Source organism: Ailuropoda melanoleuca, chromosome 2, assembly GCF_002007445.2.
Source record: "Ailuropoda melanoleuca isolate Jingjing chromosome 2, ASM200744v2, whole genome shotgun sequence".
Lineage (NCBI taxonomy): Eukaryota > Metazoa > Chordata > Mammalia > Carnivora > Ursidae > Ailuropoda > Ailuropoda melanoleuca.
In genome coordinates this window covers 76,084,629-76,098,488 of record NC_048219.1, presented here as the reverse complement: position 1 = coordinate 76,098,488, position 13,860 = coordinate 76,084,629, and the positions used below count along the sequence as shown (strand labels likewise).

Sequence of the window (13,860 nt, the reverse complement as noted above, 5' to 3'; positions counted from 1 at the left end):
CAAGGCGACACAGGGCTCCATCCCAGGACTGCAGGATCATGACCTGAGCTGAAGGCAGATGCCCAACTGACCGAGCCACCCGGGGGGCCCTGAACACAGGTTTTTAAAGGGCTGAGCAAAGCAGAGGGAACTGGTTTGAGGCACTAGCCTTCCGAGGCTTCAATCTAGGAAGTTTCTCCTTGATGCTAGAGGATAGGTGGGGATTCATGCTGGGATGGAGAAGAGAGTCAAGGTGACTCCTGACAGTGTCAGCCTTGGCCTGAGAGTTCCAGGCCCATTTGGTTCAGCACTGGGGGAGGGCCAGACAAGGCTAAAACTAACCTCAGCGTGAGCGGCACAACAGAATGGAAAGCAGACTTTCTATTTCTACATACTGATGGTACCGTCTTAGACACGTAGTGTGTCTTCCCATCTCAGAGCTGCTATGAAAATTAAACAAGGTACATTTATGGCTAGACAGCCATGCTCTATCTTCTCTTGATATATAATCCAATTTAAATCCCAACATCTTAAATTATAACTTGTGATTGGCTTTCTCTCTTTTCTCTTTCCTTTGGACACCTAATTCCTTCTCATGGTTTTCACTGCCATCGCCATCTACCAATTCCTAAATTACTCATCATAACTTCTCATCCACAGCTCCAAATGTTTGTGTGTAACTTCACTTGGCTCTCCCGCTCTCGCTGAAAATTCTACTCGTCCAACATGGACAGCTTCATTCAAATCTGTTGGCCTTTTCAAATTCCTCATTTTAAGTCAGGGGTTTCACATTCTTTCCTCCTGCCAAGCTAGAAACCTGAGCATTGTCTGTGAGATTTACAGTATCAGTCGGGGTCCTGGCAGGACCTTGATGGTTTACTCCAGTGGGACAACCGAGGAGAGTTTAATAAGGCATCACTTTCCAACAGTGCGGGCAAGGTTAGGGGAAACCGATAAGAGACAGAGAACATCTCATAGAAGGAACAGTGGGACAGAAGGGATGGAGGAAGAGCAGATTTTGGAGGCTAGGGAGAGTAGCTATAGCGGTAGGAATAGCTGATCCAGGCAGGAGGACATCAGGGAACTAAAGACCCCTACCTCATTCTTCATTTCTCTCTTCTCCTGTTGCCCTACATTGGCTGAAACCAATGCCAGGGCCGGGGAGCCTGTTGACAGCAGTTCACTGAAGGTCAGCCTCCTGACGGGGCCACAGAGAGAGATGGAGGATGAATCTGGGAAAGGGACATGGAAAACATCTACCACACCTGCCATTTTATATGCCCTATGGCCAGTATGTTTCCAAACTTGTTTATTCATTTTTAGTAATCAGAATTAATTGTGATGATGATGAGCCTGGCTCAGCATTAACTCCTTTAATTTTCACAATATGAGGTGAGGGCTATTATTATCTTAGATGAGAAAACTGAAGGTTAGAGTTCAAGTTGACTAAAATCGTACAATTATTAGGTGACAGTCTGAAGTTGAACCCTCGGGTGTCTGATCCCATAACCCCATTGTGCTATATGCATTATCTCTCCAGTCATCCTTTGCTTTCCATGTTCATGATTACTGCCTGGTCCAGGCCCTCCTGAGCACTTTTCAAGCCTGACTTAAGTCTCACTTCTTCTACTGAGCCATGGCAAAATCCTCGAATCCAGTCTCTCTTCCCAACTGGGAGTAAAACCCCTGAGACCAGGGGTGGGGGTGCCTGATAAACTTGTATCTTTCATACATGTGGCCCAGGGCCGCACACAGGCAGTGCTCAGGGAATGTTTAGCTACTGGGGCTGCGGGGCTAAAGACCGGACCCTGACCTGCACGGTTCAAGTCCTCATCCACACTGGGCTGCATGTGTGGATGTCTCGAAGACTCATTTGAAGCTCTGGCTAAACTTCCTGATGTTCCTTCCCCATCTCACCCTCCAAGCGCCATAGACTCAAACTCAGGTCCTCTAACATCAGTTCCTTTCAAGGTCTATGTGGCTTCAGACATACGTCTGAGAGCTCCAATTTCCTCCTGTATACAGCTGAGATAATAGAACCTATTTTGCAACATTTACAAAATTATTGTGTGGATTAAGGAAGATAATGCACGGGAAAGTGCTCTATAAGCTACAAATCATTCTGCAAATCACAGGCTGATTGATATCCTATTAAGGAAATTCAGAGGCCCCTGAGTGGGTGCTGGGAGAGAAATCAGGTCATTGTGCTGAAAAAGCCATGTGCTAGGAGGATGTTGTAAACATGGAGATGGCACCTGGGGTGTCTGTATTTTAGATGTCAGACTCTGAGACAGAACAATGGCCGGGAGAAGGACGGTGGCTTCATTTTGAAGCTACCATAGAGTATACCTTCCTTGTATTTGTGGGGGAGCCAGCCCCAAGCACAGGGTCACATGTGCTTGATTCCGGTGACTTTACTGCTACAGGTCCTGGAGAAATTTCAGGGACATCTTGAACTGCTGGAGCAGGAGTTTCTGGACAACAAGAAGCAGCATCTGACTTTGAAGCAAGTTCACAGGCATGAATCCCCAGCTGTCGGTGACTTTGATCCAGAAAGGTCAGGCTTAAACTGTGTGAGGTGGAGGGGCAGAGGCGACCTCCTTCAGGTGGGATTCTGATGTGGCTCGCACAGCCCCTGGTCTAGGGTCCGCAAAAACTCTGCCACCAGTGAACAGGTGTTACCCATGCGGCAAGCAGTGTGGAATTCCCGCTACACGAGAAGTCCTGGGCTGGGCACTGACCCAGATGGAGTCCTCGAAACGAACTCTTGTCTCCTGGAGGGGAAATTTTGTACTAAAATCTTGTCCTTTGTTGGATGTCAGAGTTGGTTCTGAGACTCAGAACAGCATGAGAAAACCCTAGAAAGGCTCACATGCTAACCCCAGAGGGCCTTCTCTCCAAGCTCCTCATGTCCTGCCTTCACTCCACTCCTGCCTCTGTTTCCCCCACCTGGTTCTTCTGTCTCCCTCTTTGTCCCCCTTTTCTTTCCCACCCACAGACAATTCCAGCGGGGCAGTGGGCATGAGGGGACCATTGTTAGGCTGGTTAATGTGGGGCTGAAGGACCCACAAATCCCCATAAAAGGGAAAATGTTAAAGCTTAAAGTCAAAATGACTTCTGAGTTAGTTCACATTAGAAACTTGGAAGCAAACTCACCGAAGTCTCCAACTGGCCATTTTTTATGGCCCTGCGCTCCTCTTTCTCCAATCCAAATAATTTTAAGATGTATTCCAGGACTCAAGGCTAGGATTGTTTCCATTTAATTTCCTGGTATGAATTAAAAGAATCCATTTAAGAGGCTTAATCTTCGTAAGTTCAGCTCTTTCCATTCATAGCATTTTCACATGGACTCATTCTTGAGGCCAGATTACTTTAATGGTTTATATTTCGGCACTAGTGTCCTGAGGTATTTTTTCCCCCAAAGTACAATTTCACTTTTTCAAAATGAATGAAATCTCTGTCTACTGTTATTTCCATACTGAGTAATTAGACAGCAAGGATGAGGTTTTAATGTTGATTTTTTCCCCCCAAAGCCTTATTTTGTTTTCTGGGAAAAGAAAGATCTCTACATACTTTCACTATTTATTTAAAAACTAATAGAGTGAGGATATTTATTTTCCAAGGAATCCCACTTGTCTGGGCTGTCATTTTAAAGTCAGGCCTCTGTGCACAGTGAGACCAAAGTTATGCAATGCCGTATTTATATCCTAGTTACACCCACAGTGTCCTGAGCCCAGTATAAATCAAGAGAGTTTCAACTGCAATTATATCCCAGATACAGGAAAGGCTTTCAATACTGGGGTAAGGGAAGGACCCTTCCAAAACTGAGTTAAAACCACCTCAGAGCAAGCAAGGTTGCTCAGCTTGACACTGGTCCTCTTGTTCTCGCACGGGCATAATGTAGCAATGAGCAGAACCCCATACAATTGTCCAGAACCTTCTAAGTGTTGAATCCAAAGGCCTTTGTGATGGCTTTCTGCTGGGGAAGGAATTCTGCTGATTCATTGACTTAAGTCCCCTATGTGCTCTTATTAAGGCTTTCTCATTATTGCCTTTAAAAGGTAATATGCAAAAATAGTTGTTTTATTTCATGCATCTTGTTTGTCAGAATGTAGTCTGATAGTCATTTCACACGCTAACAAGAGAAGCCAAGGGGTCAAGGAATGGGTTCTTTCTCCACCAATCCCTTCTCTCTGATATTATGAGCATACAATCTTGACTTCTGCTTAATGGAAAAGATGACAATGTCTTTTCTGGGGCACCTGGCTGGCTCAGTCAGAAGTGCACGTGACTCTTGATCTTAGGGTTGTGAGCTCAAGCCCCAACATTGGATGTAGAGATTACTAAAAAATAAACTTAAAAAAAATGTCTTTTCCCCATCTCCAGATTTGCATGTTTTCACCTCTTCTTCTTTCACTCACTTCCAACCCACTTGGCCATGGTCCTTGAGCCCATTTCTTCCCAATACCGTCAGGCCTTGCTCTACCATTTCACTTCCTTCCAATTTTCAGCCTCTCCTTGCCCCCTGTCTAGTTCTTGTCCATCTGCTGGATTAGAGCGTTTTTTCCTATATTTTACTTGATTATCAGTATGGTTTTCCATGCTTAGATCTTCATACCACCGCTTACTGAGTAGAGCAGCCTTTGCCACTGGATGGAAAAGCCACTTTTATCCTATTAAAAAAAAAAACCTTCCACGTAGATGGGACTGGTTCTCTTCCATCCCGCTGAGCTACGTTTCTATTTCCACATTAACCACACAGTTTTAAATGACTATAGTCTAGTGTACATTGAAATATTTCTTCTTTAAATTTTGTTAGCTGTTCTTGCATATTCTTCTTACCCATAAACTTTGTAATCAGCTCAGCAAACTTCCTTAATGAAATTCCACTAGAATTTTGTTCAGTATTGTGTTGAATTTACAGATTAATTAGAGAAGAGTTGAAATCTTGGTAATGAGTATTTCCATCCAGGAGCATGTTTTCTTCATGTAGATTTCATGCATGTTTTGTTAGACTTATTCCTAGCTATTTTATAGGTTTTCTGAGCATTAGTAATAGATGTTTTCCGTAATTGATATACAGGAAATAAAGAAGAATAGTATATTTACCTTGTGCTGGGCTACAAGTTTGTTTTTAGTGTTCTTTGATTATCTGTTGATTGTCTTAGTTTTTGGGAGTGACAGTCATAGCATTTGAAAATAATGATGGGTTCCCCCCACCCCAATTCCCCCCTAAATATTTATACTTTATCTTTTTTCCCTCCAATTCTTACATATCACATTTCTTTTTATCGATTTATTTTATTTGCTAGGTTTTCCAAAACAATGATAAATAATACTAGCAAAAGCAATCATTTTTGTCATGTTACAAACAGACTTGGAATTTTTCCAAGTATGACGCTTGTAGTTTCAAGTAGATAAGCTTTATCAAGACAGTTTCCTTCTACTCCTAATTTACTAGGATTTGTTTTTTTTTAATTTAGGAAAATGTTTAATCAAATGGGATTTAGAAATCTATTTAATTTCCTAAACCTATTAATATAACAATATATATTAATAAATATCCTAATATTTGTAGAATGATTTGGGAAATTTTCCCTTTTCTTTTTATGTTCCAAAAGGGTTACTTAAAGTCTTTCTAGAACTCACACATAATCCCACTTTGATTTTGTGCCTATTGGGGGGTAGATTTTTGATAATCGTTTCTATTTTTCTCTGGTTAGCTTTTTCAGATTTTCTACCTGTTTTTGAGTAGATTTTAAGAATTTATGTTTTCCTAGAGACTTGTCCATTTCCCCTAGATTCTTTTTTTTTTTTTTTTTTTTGGTTTGGTAGGTGTCTATTAATTTTTTTTATTTTTTATTTTTTTTATTTTTATTTTTTAATTTAATTTTATTATATTATGTTAATCACCATACAGTACATCCCCAGATTCCGATGTAAAGTTTGATGCTATTAGTTGCGTATAACACCCAGTGCACCATGCAATACGTGCCCTCCTTACTACCCATCACCAGTCTATCCCATTCCCCCACCCCCTCCCCTCTGAAGTCTTCAGTTTGTTTCTCATAGTCCATAGTCTCTCATGTTTCATTCCCCCTTCTGATTACCCCCCTTTTCTTTATCCCTTTCTTCCCCTACCGATCATCCTAGTTCTTATGTTCCATAGATGAGAGAAATCATATGATAATTGTCTTTCTCTGCTTGACTTATTTCACTTAGCATTATCTCCTCCAGTGCCGTCCATGTTGCAGCAAATGTTGAGAATTCGTTCTTTCTGATAGCTGAGTAATATTCCATTGTATATATGGACCACAGCTTCTTAATCCAGTCATCTGTTGAAGGGCATCTCGGCTCCTTCCATGATTTGGCTATTGTGGACAATGCAGCTATGAACATTGGGGTGCATATGGCCCTTCTCTTTACTACGTCTGTATCTTTGGGGTAAACACCCAGTAGTGCAATGGCTGGGTCATAGGGTAGTTCAATTTTTAACTTTTTAAGGGACCTCCACACTGTTTTCCAGAGTGGCTGTACCAACTTGCATTCCCACCAACAATGTAGGAGGGATCCCCTTTCTCCACATCCTCTCCAACAATTGTTGTTTCTTGCCTTGTCTATCTTTGCCATTCTAACTGGCGTAAGGTGGTATCTCAGTGTGGTTTTGATTTGAATTTCCCTGATGGCTAATGATTTTGAACATTTTTTCATGTGTCTGTTAGCCATTTGTATGTCTTCATTGGAAAAGTGTCTGTTCATATCTTCTGCCCATTTTATGATTTGTTTATTTGTTTCTCGTGTATTGAGTTTGAGAAGTTCTTTGTAGATCTTGGATACCAGTCCTTTATCTGTGGTGTCCTTTGCAAATATATTCTCCCATTCCGTGGGCTGTCTCTTAGTTTTTTTGACTGTTTCCTTGGCTGTGCAGAAGCTCTTTATCCTGATAAAGTCCCATAAGTTCATTTTATCTTTTATTTCTCTTGCCTTTGGAGATGTGTCGTGAAAAAGGTTGCTCTGGCCGATGTCATAGAAGTTGTTGCCTATGTTCTCCTCTAGAATTTTGATGGATTCCTGTCTCACATTGAGGTCTTTCATCCATTTGGAGTTTATTTTTGTGTATGGTGTGAGAGAGTGGTCAAGTTTCATTCTTTTGCATGTAGCTGTCCAATTTTCCCAGCACCATTTATTGAAGAGACTGTCTTTTTTCCACCGGATGTTTTTTCCTGCTTTATCAAAGATTAGTTGCCCAAAGAGCCGAGGGTCCATTTCTGGGTTCTCTATTCTGTTCCATTGGTCGATGTGTCTGTTTTTGTGCCAGTACCATGCTGTCTTTGTGATCACAGCTTTGTAGTACAGCTCGAAATCCGGCATTGTGATGCCCCCAGCTTTGTTTTTCCTTTTCAACAGTTCCTTGGAGATTCGGGGCCTTTTCTGGTTCCATACAAATTTAAGGACTATTTGTTCCAGTTCTTTGAAAAATGTCCTCGGTATTTTGATCGGGATAGCATTGAAAGTGTAGATTGCTCTGGGTAGTATGGACATTTTAACTATGTTAATTCTTCCAATCCATGAGCATGGAATATTTTTCCATCTTTTTATGTCTTCCTCAATATCTTTCAAAAGTGATCTATAGTTTCTAGCATATAGGTCCTTTACGTCTCTGGTTAAGTTAATTCCAAGGTAACGCATGGTTTTTGGTGTTATTGTAAATGGGATGGATTCCCTAATTTCTCTTTCTTCAGTCTCGTTATTCGTGTATAGAAATGCAACTGATTTCTGGGCATTGATTTTGTATCCTGCCACCTTACTGAATTGTTCTATAACTTCTAATAGTTTGGGAGTGGATTCCTTTGGGTTTTCCATATAGAGTATCATGTCATCTGCAAAGAGAGACAGTTTGACTTCTTCTTTGCCGATTTGGATACCTTTGATCCCTTTTTGTCTTCTGATTGCTGTTGCAAGGACTTCTAGTACTATGTTGAATAATAGTGGCGAGAGTGGGCATCCTTGTCGTGTTCCTGATCTTAAGGGAAAGGCTTCCAGCTTTTCCCCATTGAGAATAATGCTTGCAGTAGGCTTTTCATAGATGGCTTTTATGAGATTGAGAAATGTACCCTCTATTCCTACACTCTGAAGGGTTTTAATCAGGAAAGGATGCTGTATTTTGTCAAATGCTTTTTCTGCATCAATTGAGAGGATCATATGGTTCTTGAGTCTTTTCTTGTTGATATGATGTATCACATTGATTGATTTGCGAGTGTTGAACCATGCTTGCATCCCAGGTATGAATCCCACTTGGTCATGATGGATAATCCTTTTAATGTACTGTTGGATTCTATTAGCAAGGATCTTGTTGAGGATTTTGGCATCCATATTCATTAGAGAAATCGGTCTGTAATTCTCCTTTTTGAGGGGGTCTTTGCCTGGTTTGGGGATCAAGGTAATATTAGCCTCATAGAATGAGTTTGGTAGCTTTCCTTCTGTTTCTATTTTTTGAAATAGCTTTAGGAGAATAGGTATTATTTCTTCTTTGAATGTTTGGTAGAATTCCCCAGGAAAACCGTCTGGGCCTGGAGTTTTATTATTTGGAAGGTTGTTTATCACTGACTCAATTTCTTCATAGTTAATTGGCCTATTTAAGAAATCTATTTCTTCCTGTTTCAGTCTTGGTAGTTTATAGGTTTCCAGGAAGGCCTCCATCTCTTCCAGATTGTTTAGTTTTTTGGCATATAGCTGTTGATAAAAGTTTCTAATAATCCTTGCAATTTCAATGGTGCTGGTCGTGACCTCTCCCTTTTCAGTCATAATTTTAATAATCTCAGTCCTTTCTCTTTGTTTTTGGACAAGTTTTGCCAGTGGTCTATCAATTTTATGGATTCTCTCAAAGAACCAGCTTCTAGTCCTGTTGATCTGCTCTACTGTGGTTCTGGTCTCTAATTCATTGATTTCTGCTCTAATCTTGGTCAACTCCTTCCTTGTCAGTGGGTTAGGCCTGTCCCTCTGTTGCTGTTCCAGTTTCTTGAGGTGAGAATATAGAAACTGCATTTTAGATTTTTCTATTCTTTTGAGTGAGGCTTGGATGGCTATGTATTTCCCCCTTAGGACTGCCTTTGCAGTATCCCATAGGTTTTGGACCGTTGTGTATTCATTCTCGTTGGTCTCCATAAATTGTTTAATTTGTTTTTTGATTTCCTGGTTTATCGAGTCATTCTTGAGCAGGATGGTTCTTAGCCTCCAAGTGTTTGAGTTTCTTCCAGGTTTTTCCTTGTGGTTGAGTTCCAATTTCAGAGCGTTGTGGTCTGAGAATATGCAGGGGATAATTTCAATCTTTTGGTATTGGCTGAGACCTGTTTTGTGTCCCAGAGCATGATCTATTCTTGAGAATGTTCCATGGGCATTTGAATAGAATGAGTATTCTTTGGTTCTGGGGTGTAGTGTTCTATATATATCTATGAGGTCCAACTCGTCGAGTATGGCATTCAAAGCCTTTGATTCTTTGCTTAGTTTTTGCCAGGGTGTTCTGTCTATTTCTGATAGTGGGGTGTTGAGGTCCCCTACTATTACTGTGTTCTTATCTATATGTCTCTTTATTTTGGTTAAGAGTTGGCTTGTGTATCTTGCTGCTCCCCTGTTGGGGGCATATATATTAATAATTGTCATATCCACTTGTTGAATACTTCCTTTAAGAATAATATAGTGCCCTTCTGTATCTCTCTCTATGGCCTCTAGTTTAAAATCCAGTCTATCTGATATGAGAATTGCTACTCCAGCTTTCTTTTGAGGTCCATTTGCGTGGAAGATGGTACTCCATCCCCTTACTCTAAGTCTGAATGCATCTTTGGGTTCAAAATGAGTCTCTTGTAGACAGCAAATGGATGGGTCATGTCTTTTTATCCAATCTGCAACCCTGTGGCGTTTTATGGGAGAGTTTAAGCCATTTAGATTGATAGAGATTATTGACAGATATGATTTTAATGATGCCATTTCTCTTTAAAGTCTTTGTATCGGTTGTGACTTGCTGCTCTGTATCACTCTTGGGGCCTTTTTACCTTTATAGAGCCCCCCTTAATATCTCCTGTAGGGCTGGTTTCGTGGTTACGAAATTGGTTAATGATTGGCGATTTTGGAACGTCTTTATTTCTCCATCAATTCTGAATGACAGCTTTGCTGGATAAAGGATCCTTGGCTGCATGTTTTTCTCTGAAAGAGCTTTAAAAATGCCCCCCCAAGCCTTTCTCTCATTCCAGGTCTCTGTAGACAGGTCTGACGTAATCCTGATACCTTTGCCTTGGTACGTGAGAAATTTCTTTGCCCTGGCCGCTTTCAATACTGTATCCTTGGATCTAATATTTGCGAATTGCACTATGACATGCCGTGGCGTAGGTTTGTCCTGGTTGAGCTTGGATGGGGTCCTCTCTGCCTCTTGGACACGAATGCTTGTTTCCCTTGCTAGATTAGGGAAGTTTTCAGCTACAATTTGTTCAAATATCTCTTCTAGACCTCTGTTTTTCTCCACCCCTTCAGGGATGCCGATGATTCTGACATTGGATCGTTTCATAGAGTCAGTAATCTCCCGTAATCTACATTCGTGGGCGTGGATTTTTTTAAGACCAGCTTCTATTTTCGTTTTTTCTTCTACTAACCCATCCTCCAATTCGCTAACGCGTTCCTCTGCCTCGGTGACCCTGGCCGTCAGAGCCTCTAGTTTTGACTGTATTTGGCCCACTGAGTTTTTAATTTCTGTCAGATTCGCTCTCATTTCTGCCCTTAGGGATTCTATATTCTCAGCAACGCTTTCTCTGATGCTTTTTTCAAGTTTACTCATCATCTTGACCATTGTTGCTCTGAATTCCATTTCTGATAATTGGGATACATCCATATGTATTAATTCTGTGGCCGAGGCCAATTCTGTGGCAGAGGCCACAGACTCATTATCTTTTCTTTGCTGGGGGGGACTTCTCCTTCTCGTCATTCTGATGAAGAGAGATTGCAGGGTTGTCCAGAGCCCAAGTGTTGACTGGGACCCAGGCCGTGCGCCCTTGTTTTATAGAGATCTTAGGGATGTGGGCTTCTTCCTTAAAGAGTTTATTTATTTATTTGAGAGAGAGAGAGACAGTCAGCAAGAAAGGGAACCCAAGCAGAGGAGTGGGAGAGGAAGAAGCAGGTTCCCGGTGGAGAAGCCCGATGAAGGACTCCTTACGGAGCGTTGTGATCACACCCTAATCCGAAGACAGGTGCTTGGTGACTGCGCCACTCAGGCGCTCCGGGTTGTGGGCTTCTTGATTTTTCAGCCTGCCTTCTGGGGGAGGGGCCTGCCTGCCGGTACTCAGAAAACCCTGTTTGGGTAGAGTCTCTGTGTCCCTTGCGAGGGGGGATGGGGATGGGCACCCTGTGAGCCGGTATTTCCGGGCTTTTGTTCTCTGGCGGCTTTCCCTGGCGGTTTGCTATGCCTCTTCTGAGAGAGCAGCAGCGGCTGAAATTCAGCCTCTGTCTCAGAACAGAGGGATCGCGGATCGTTCTCCACTGATGTTCTGGCCACTTTAACTCTGTTTCTGTTGGTGCTGCTCAACCCTGCAGCATCCCGGGCTGTGCGCCCCACACCCGGCGTCCCAGCCCTCACTTCCAGGGCCGGCACGTCTCTGTCCTTTGTGTTTCCAACCCCGCCAGCCGCCAGCCGCCCCGCGCGGGCTCCCGGAGCTCCCCGTCTCAGTCTGGTGTCTCACGGGTGCTGACCGCGAGTCCGCCTGCTCCCCCGTGCAGGTGGCCCTCCAGCCGCCAGCCGCCCCGCGGACGCTCCCGGAGCTCCCGGTCTCAGCCTCGATCCAGTGAGCACACCGGAGCTCCGGAGCTCCGTGAGATGCTTGGTGGTGCACGCTCCCGGCTCACGGACTCAGTCTGCCGTTTCCAGAGTGCGGGTCCGCGGTCCGCCCGCTCCCCGGTGCAGGTGGCCCGCCAGCCGCCCTGCGCGCGCGCTCCTGGAGCTCGCGTTCTAAGTCTGTTGTCTCGCGGGTGCCGTCCGCGAGTCCGCCTGCTCCCCCGTGCAGGTGGCCCGCCAACCGCCAGCCGTCCCGCGTGCGCTCCCGGAGCTCCCTTCTCAGCCTGCTGTCTCAAGCGTGCGGGTCCGCGGTCTGTCCGCTCCCCCTTGCAGGTGGCTACCGCTTCCCGGCGCCCTGACACGGCGGCTCCCTCCCCCTTCTGTTTAGCTTCCGATATCTGTGCGCGGTTTCACGGCTCCCCGCTTCGTACCTCGATACTCAGCGCTGGAGATGTTCATTTGTAGAGATCCAGATGTATCTTCCTGCGTCTCAGGCTGATTCCGTGGATGTTCCTGCTGGTCTGGTACCCATCCAGCTCAACTCAGGGGTCCGGCTGAAAAAGGGGTCCCCTACTCCTCCGCCATCTTAACCTCCTCCTCCCCTAGATTCTAAACTGTGTTGGTATAAAGTTGCTCAACCCCATTTGATTAAAATTTTTTCTTCTGTTATCTTTTCTTTCTCATTCTTAATGCTTTTCAGTCAGACTTTCTGGTTTATTTTATAGATTTTTCAAAGAAAATGTTTTATTTTAATGATCAAATTATTTTCAGTTCCACTCATTTCTCCTTTTGGGGGGTTTATCTTATGGTTCTTTTTCTAGATTCCTGTTTTGAATACTTATGTTTATTGATTTTGAAATTTCCCCCCTAGTAAATGCATTTTAAGCTACAAATTTTCCTTGGTATTGCACTAGCTACATTACATTGTTTTTACATGTTGTTTTCTTATTTATTATTCACTTGTAGAGTATCCCTAATCTCTATTTTTATTTCCTAGTTACCCAAAAGTTATTAGGATGAGTGTTAGAATTTCCAATTAGTTTTTTGTTGTTGTTGCCATATTTTTATTAATTTCTAGTGATCAAAGAATGTGGGTGGTGTAGCTTTTTAAGACTTTATTTTTTAAGAGTATCTTTAGCTTCATAGGAAAATTGAGAGGAAGATACAGAGATTTCCCATATCTCTCTGCTGGCTCACATGCATGGCCTCTCCCGTTATCAACATCCCCCACCAGAGTGGTACATTTGTTACAGCTGATGAAACTACACAGATAAATCATAGTTGTCCAAAGCCCATAGTTTGCACTGGGGCTTACTGTTGGTGCTGTACATTCTATGGTTTTGGACTAATGTATAATGACTTGTATTCATCTTTATGGCATCAAACAGAATTTTCACTGCCCTGAAAATCCTTTGTACTCCACCTATTCATCTTCCCCCCCTCCCCAACCCCTGGCAATCACTGATCTTTTTACTGTGGCTATAGTTTGTTTTTTCCAGATGTCACGTAGTTGGAATCGCGCAATGTGTAGACTTTTTAGACTGAGCTGCTTCTACTTAGTAATACATATTTAAGGTTCCTGCATGTCTTTTCATGACTTGATAACTAATTTTTTAGTGCTGAGTAACATTCCATTGTCTGGATGTGCCACTGTTTATTTTTCCCTTTACCTACTGAAGGACATCTTGGTTGCTACAAAGTTTTGACAAGTATGAATAGAGCTGCTATAAACATTTGTGTGCAAGTTTTTGTGTCAACATAAATTTTCAGCTCCCTTGGGTAAATACCAAGGAGTCTGATTGCTGGATCGTACGGTAAGAATATGTTTAGTTTTGAAAGAAACTGTCAAACTATCTTCCAAAGTGGCTGTGCCATTTTGTATTCCCACCAGCAATGAATGAGAGTTCCTATTGCTCCACACCCTTGCCAGCATTTGGTGTTGTTACAGTCCATATTTTGGCCATTCTGCTAATGTTTAGTGGTAGCTCACTGTTGTTTAAATTTGCATTTCCCTGATGACATATGGTGTGAAGCATCTTGTCATAGGCGTATTTCCCATCTGTATA

The 13,860-nt window shown here is 42.8% G+C and overlaps 1 protein-coding gene across 3 annotated transcripts in view; it reads left to right on the top strand.

The window, feature by feature from the left end:
- AKNAD1 (AKNA domain containing 1) overlaps positions 1-13,860 on the top strand; it is a 41,959-nt gene that overhangs the window by 6,688 nt on the left and 21,411 nt on the right. For all 3 annotated transcript variants that reach the window (XR_004623343.1, XM_034654014.1, XM_019799643.2), the window contains exon 5: positions 2,406-2,536. Coding sequence is in view for 2 of the 3 variants with exons in the window: in XM_034654014.1 (XP_034509905.1) it covers positions 2,406-2,536 (131 nt within the window). In the remaining variant the exon portion in view is untranslated. The remainder of the gene's footprint in view (positions 1-2,405; positions 2,537-13,860) is intronic.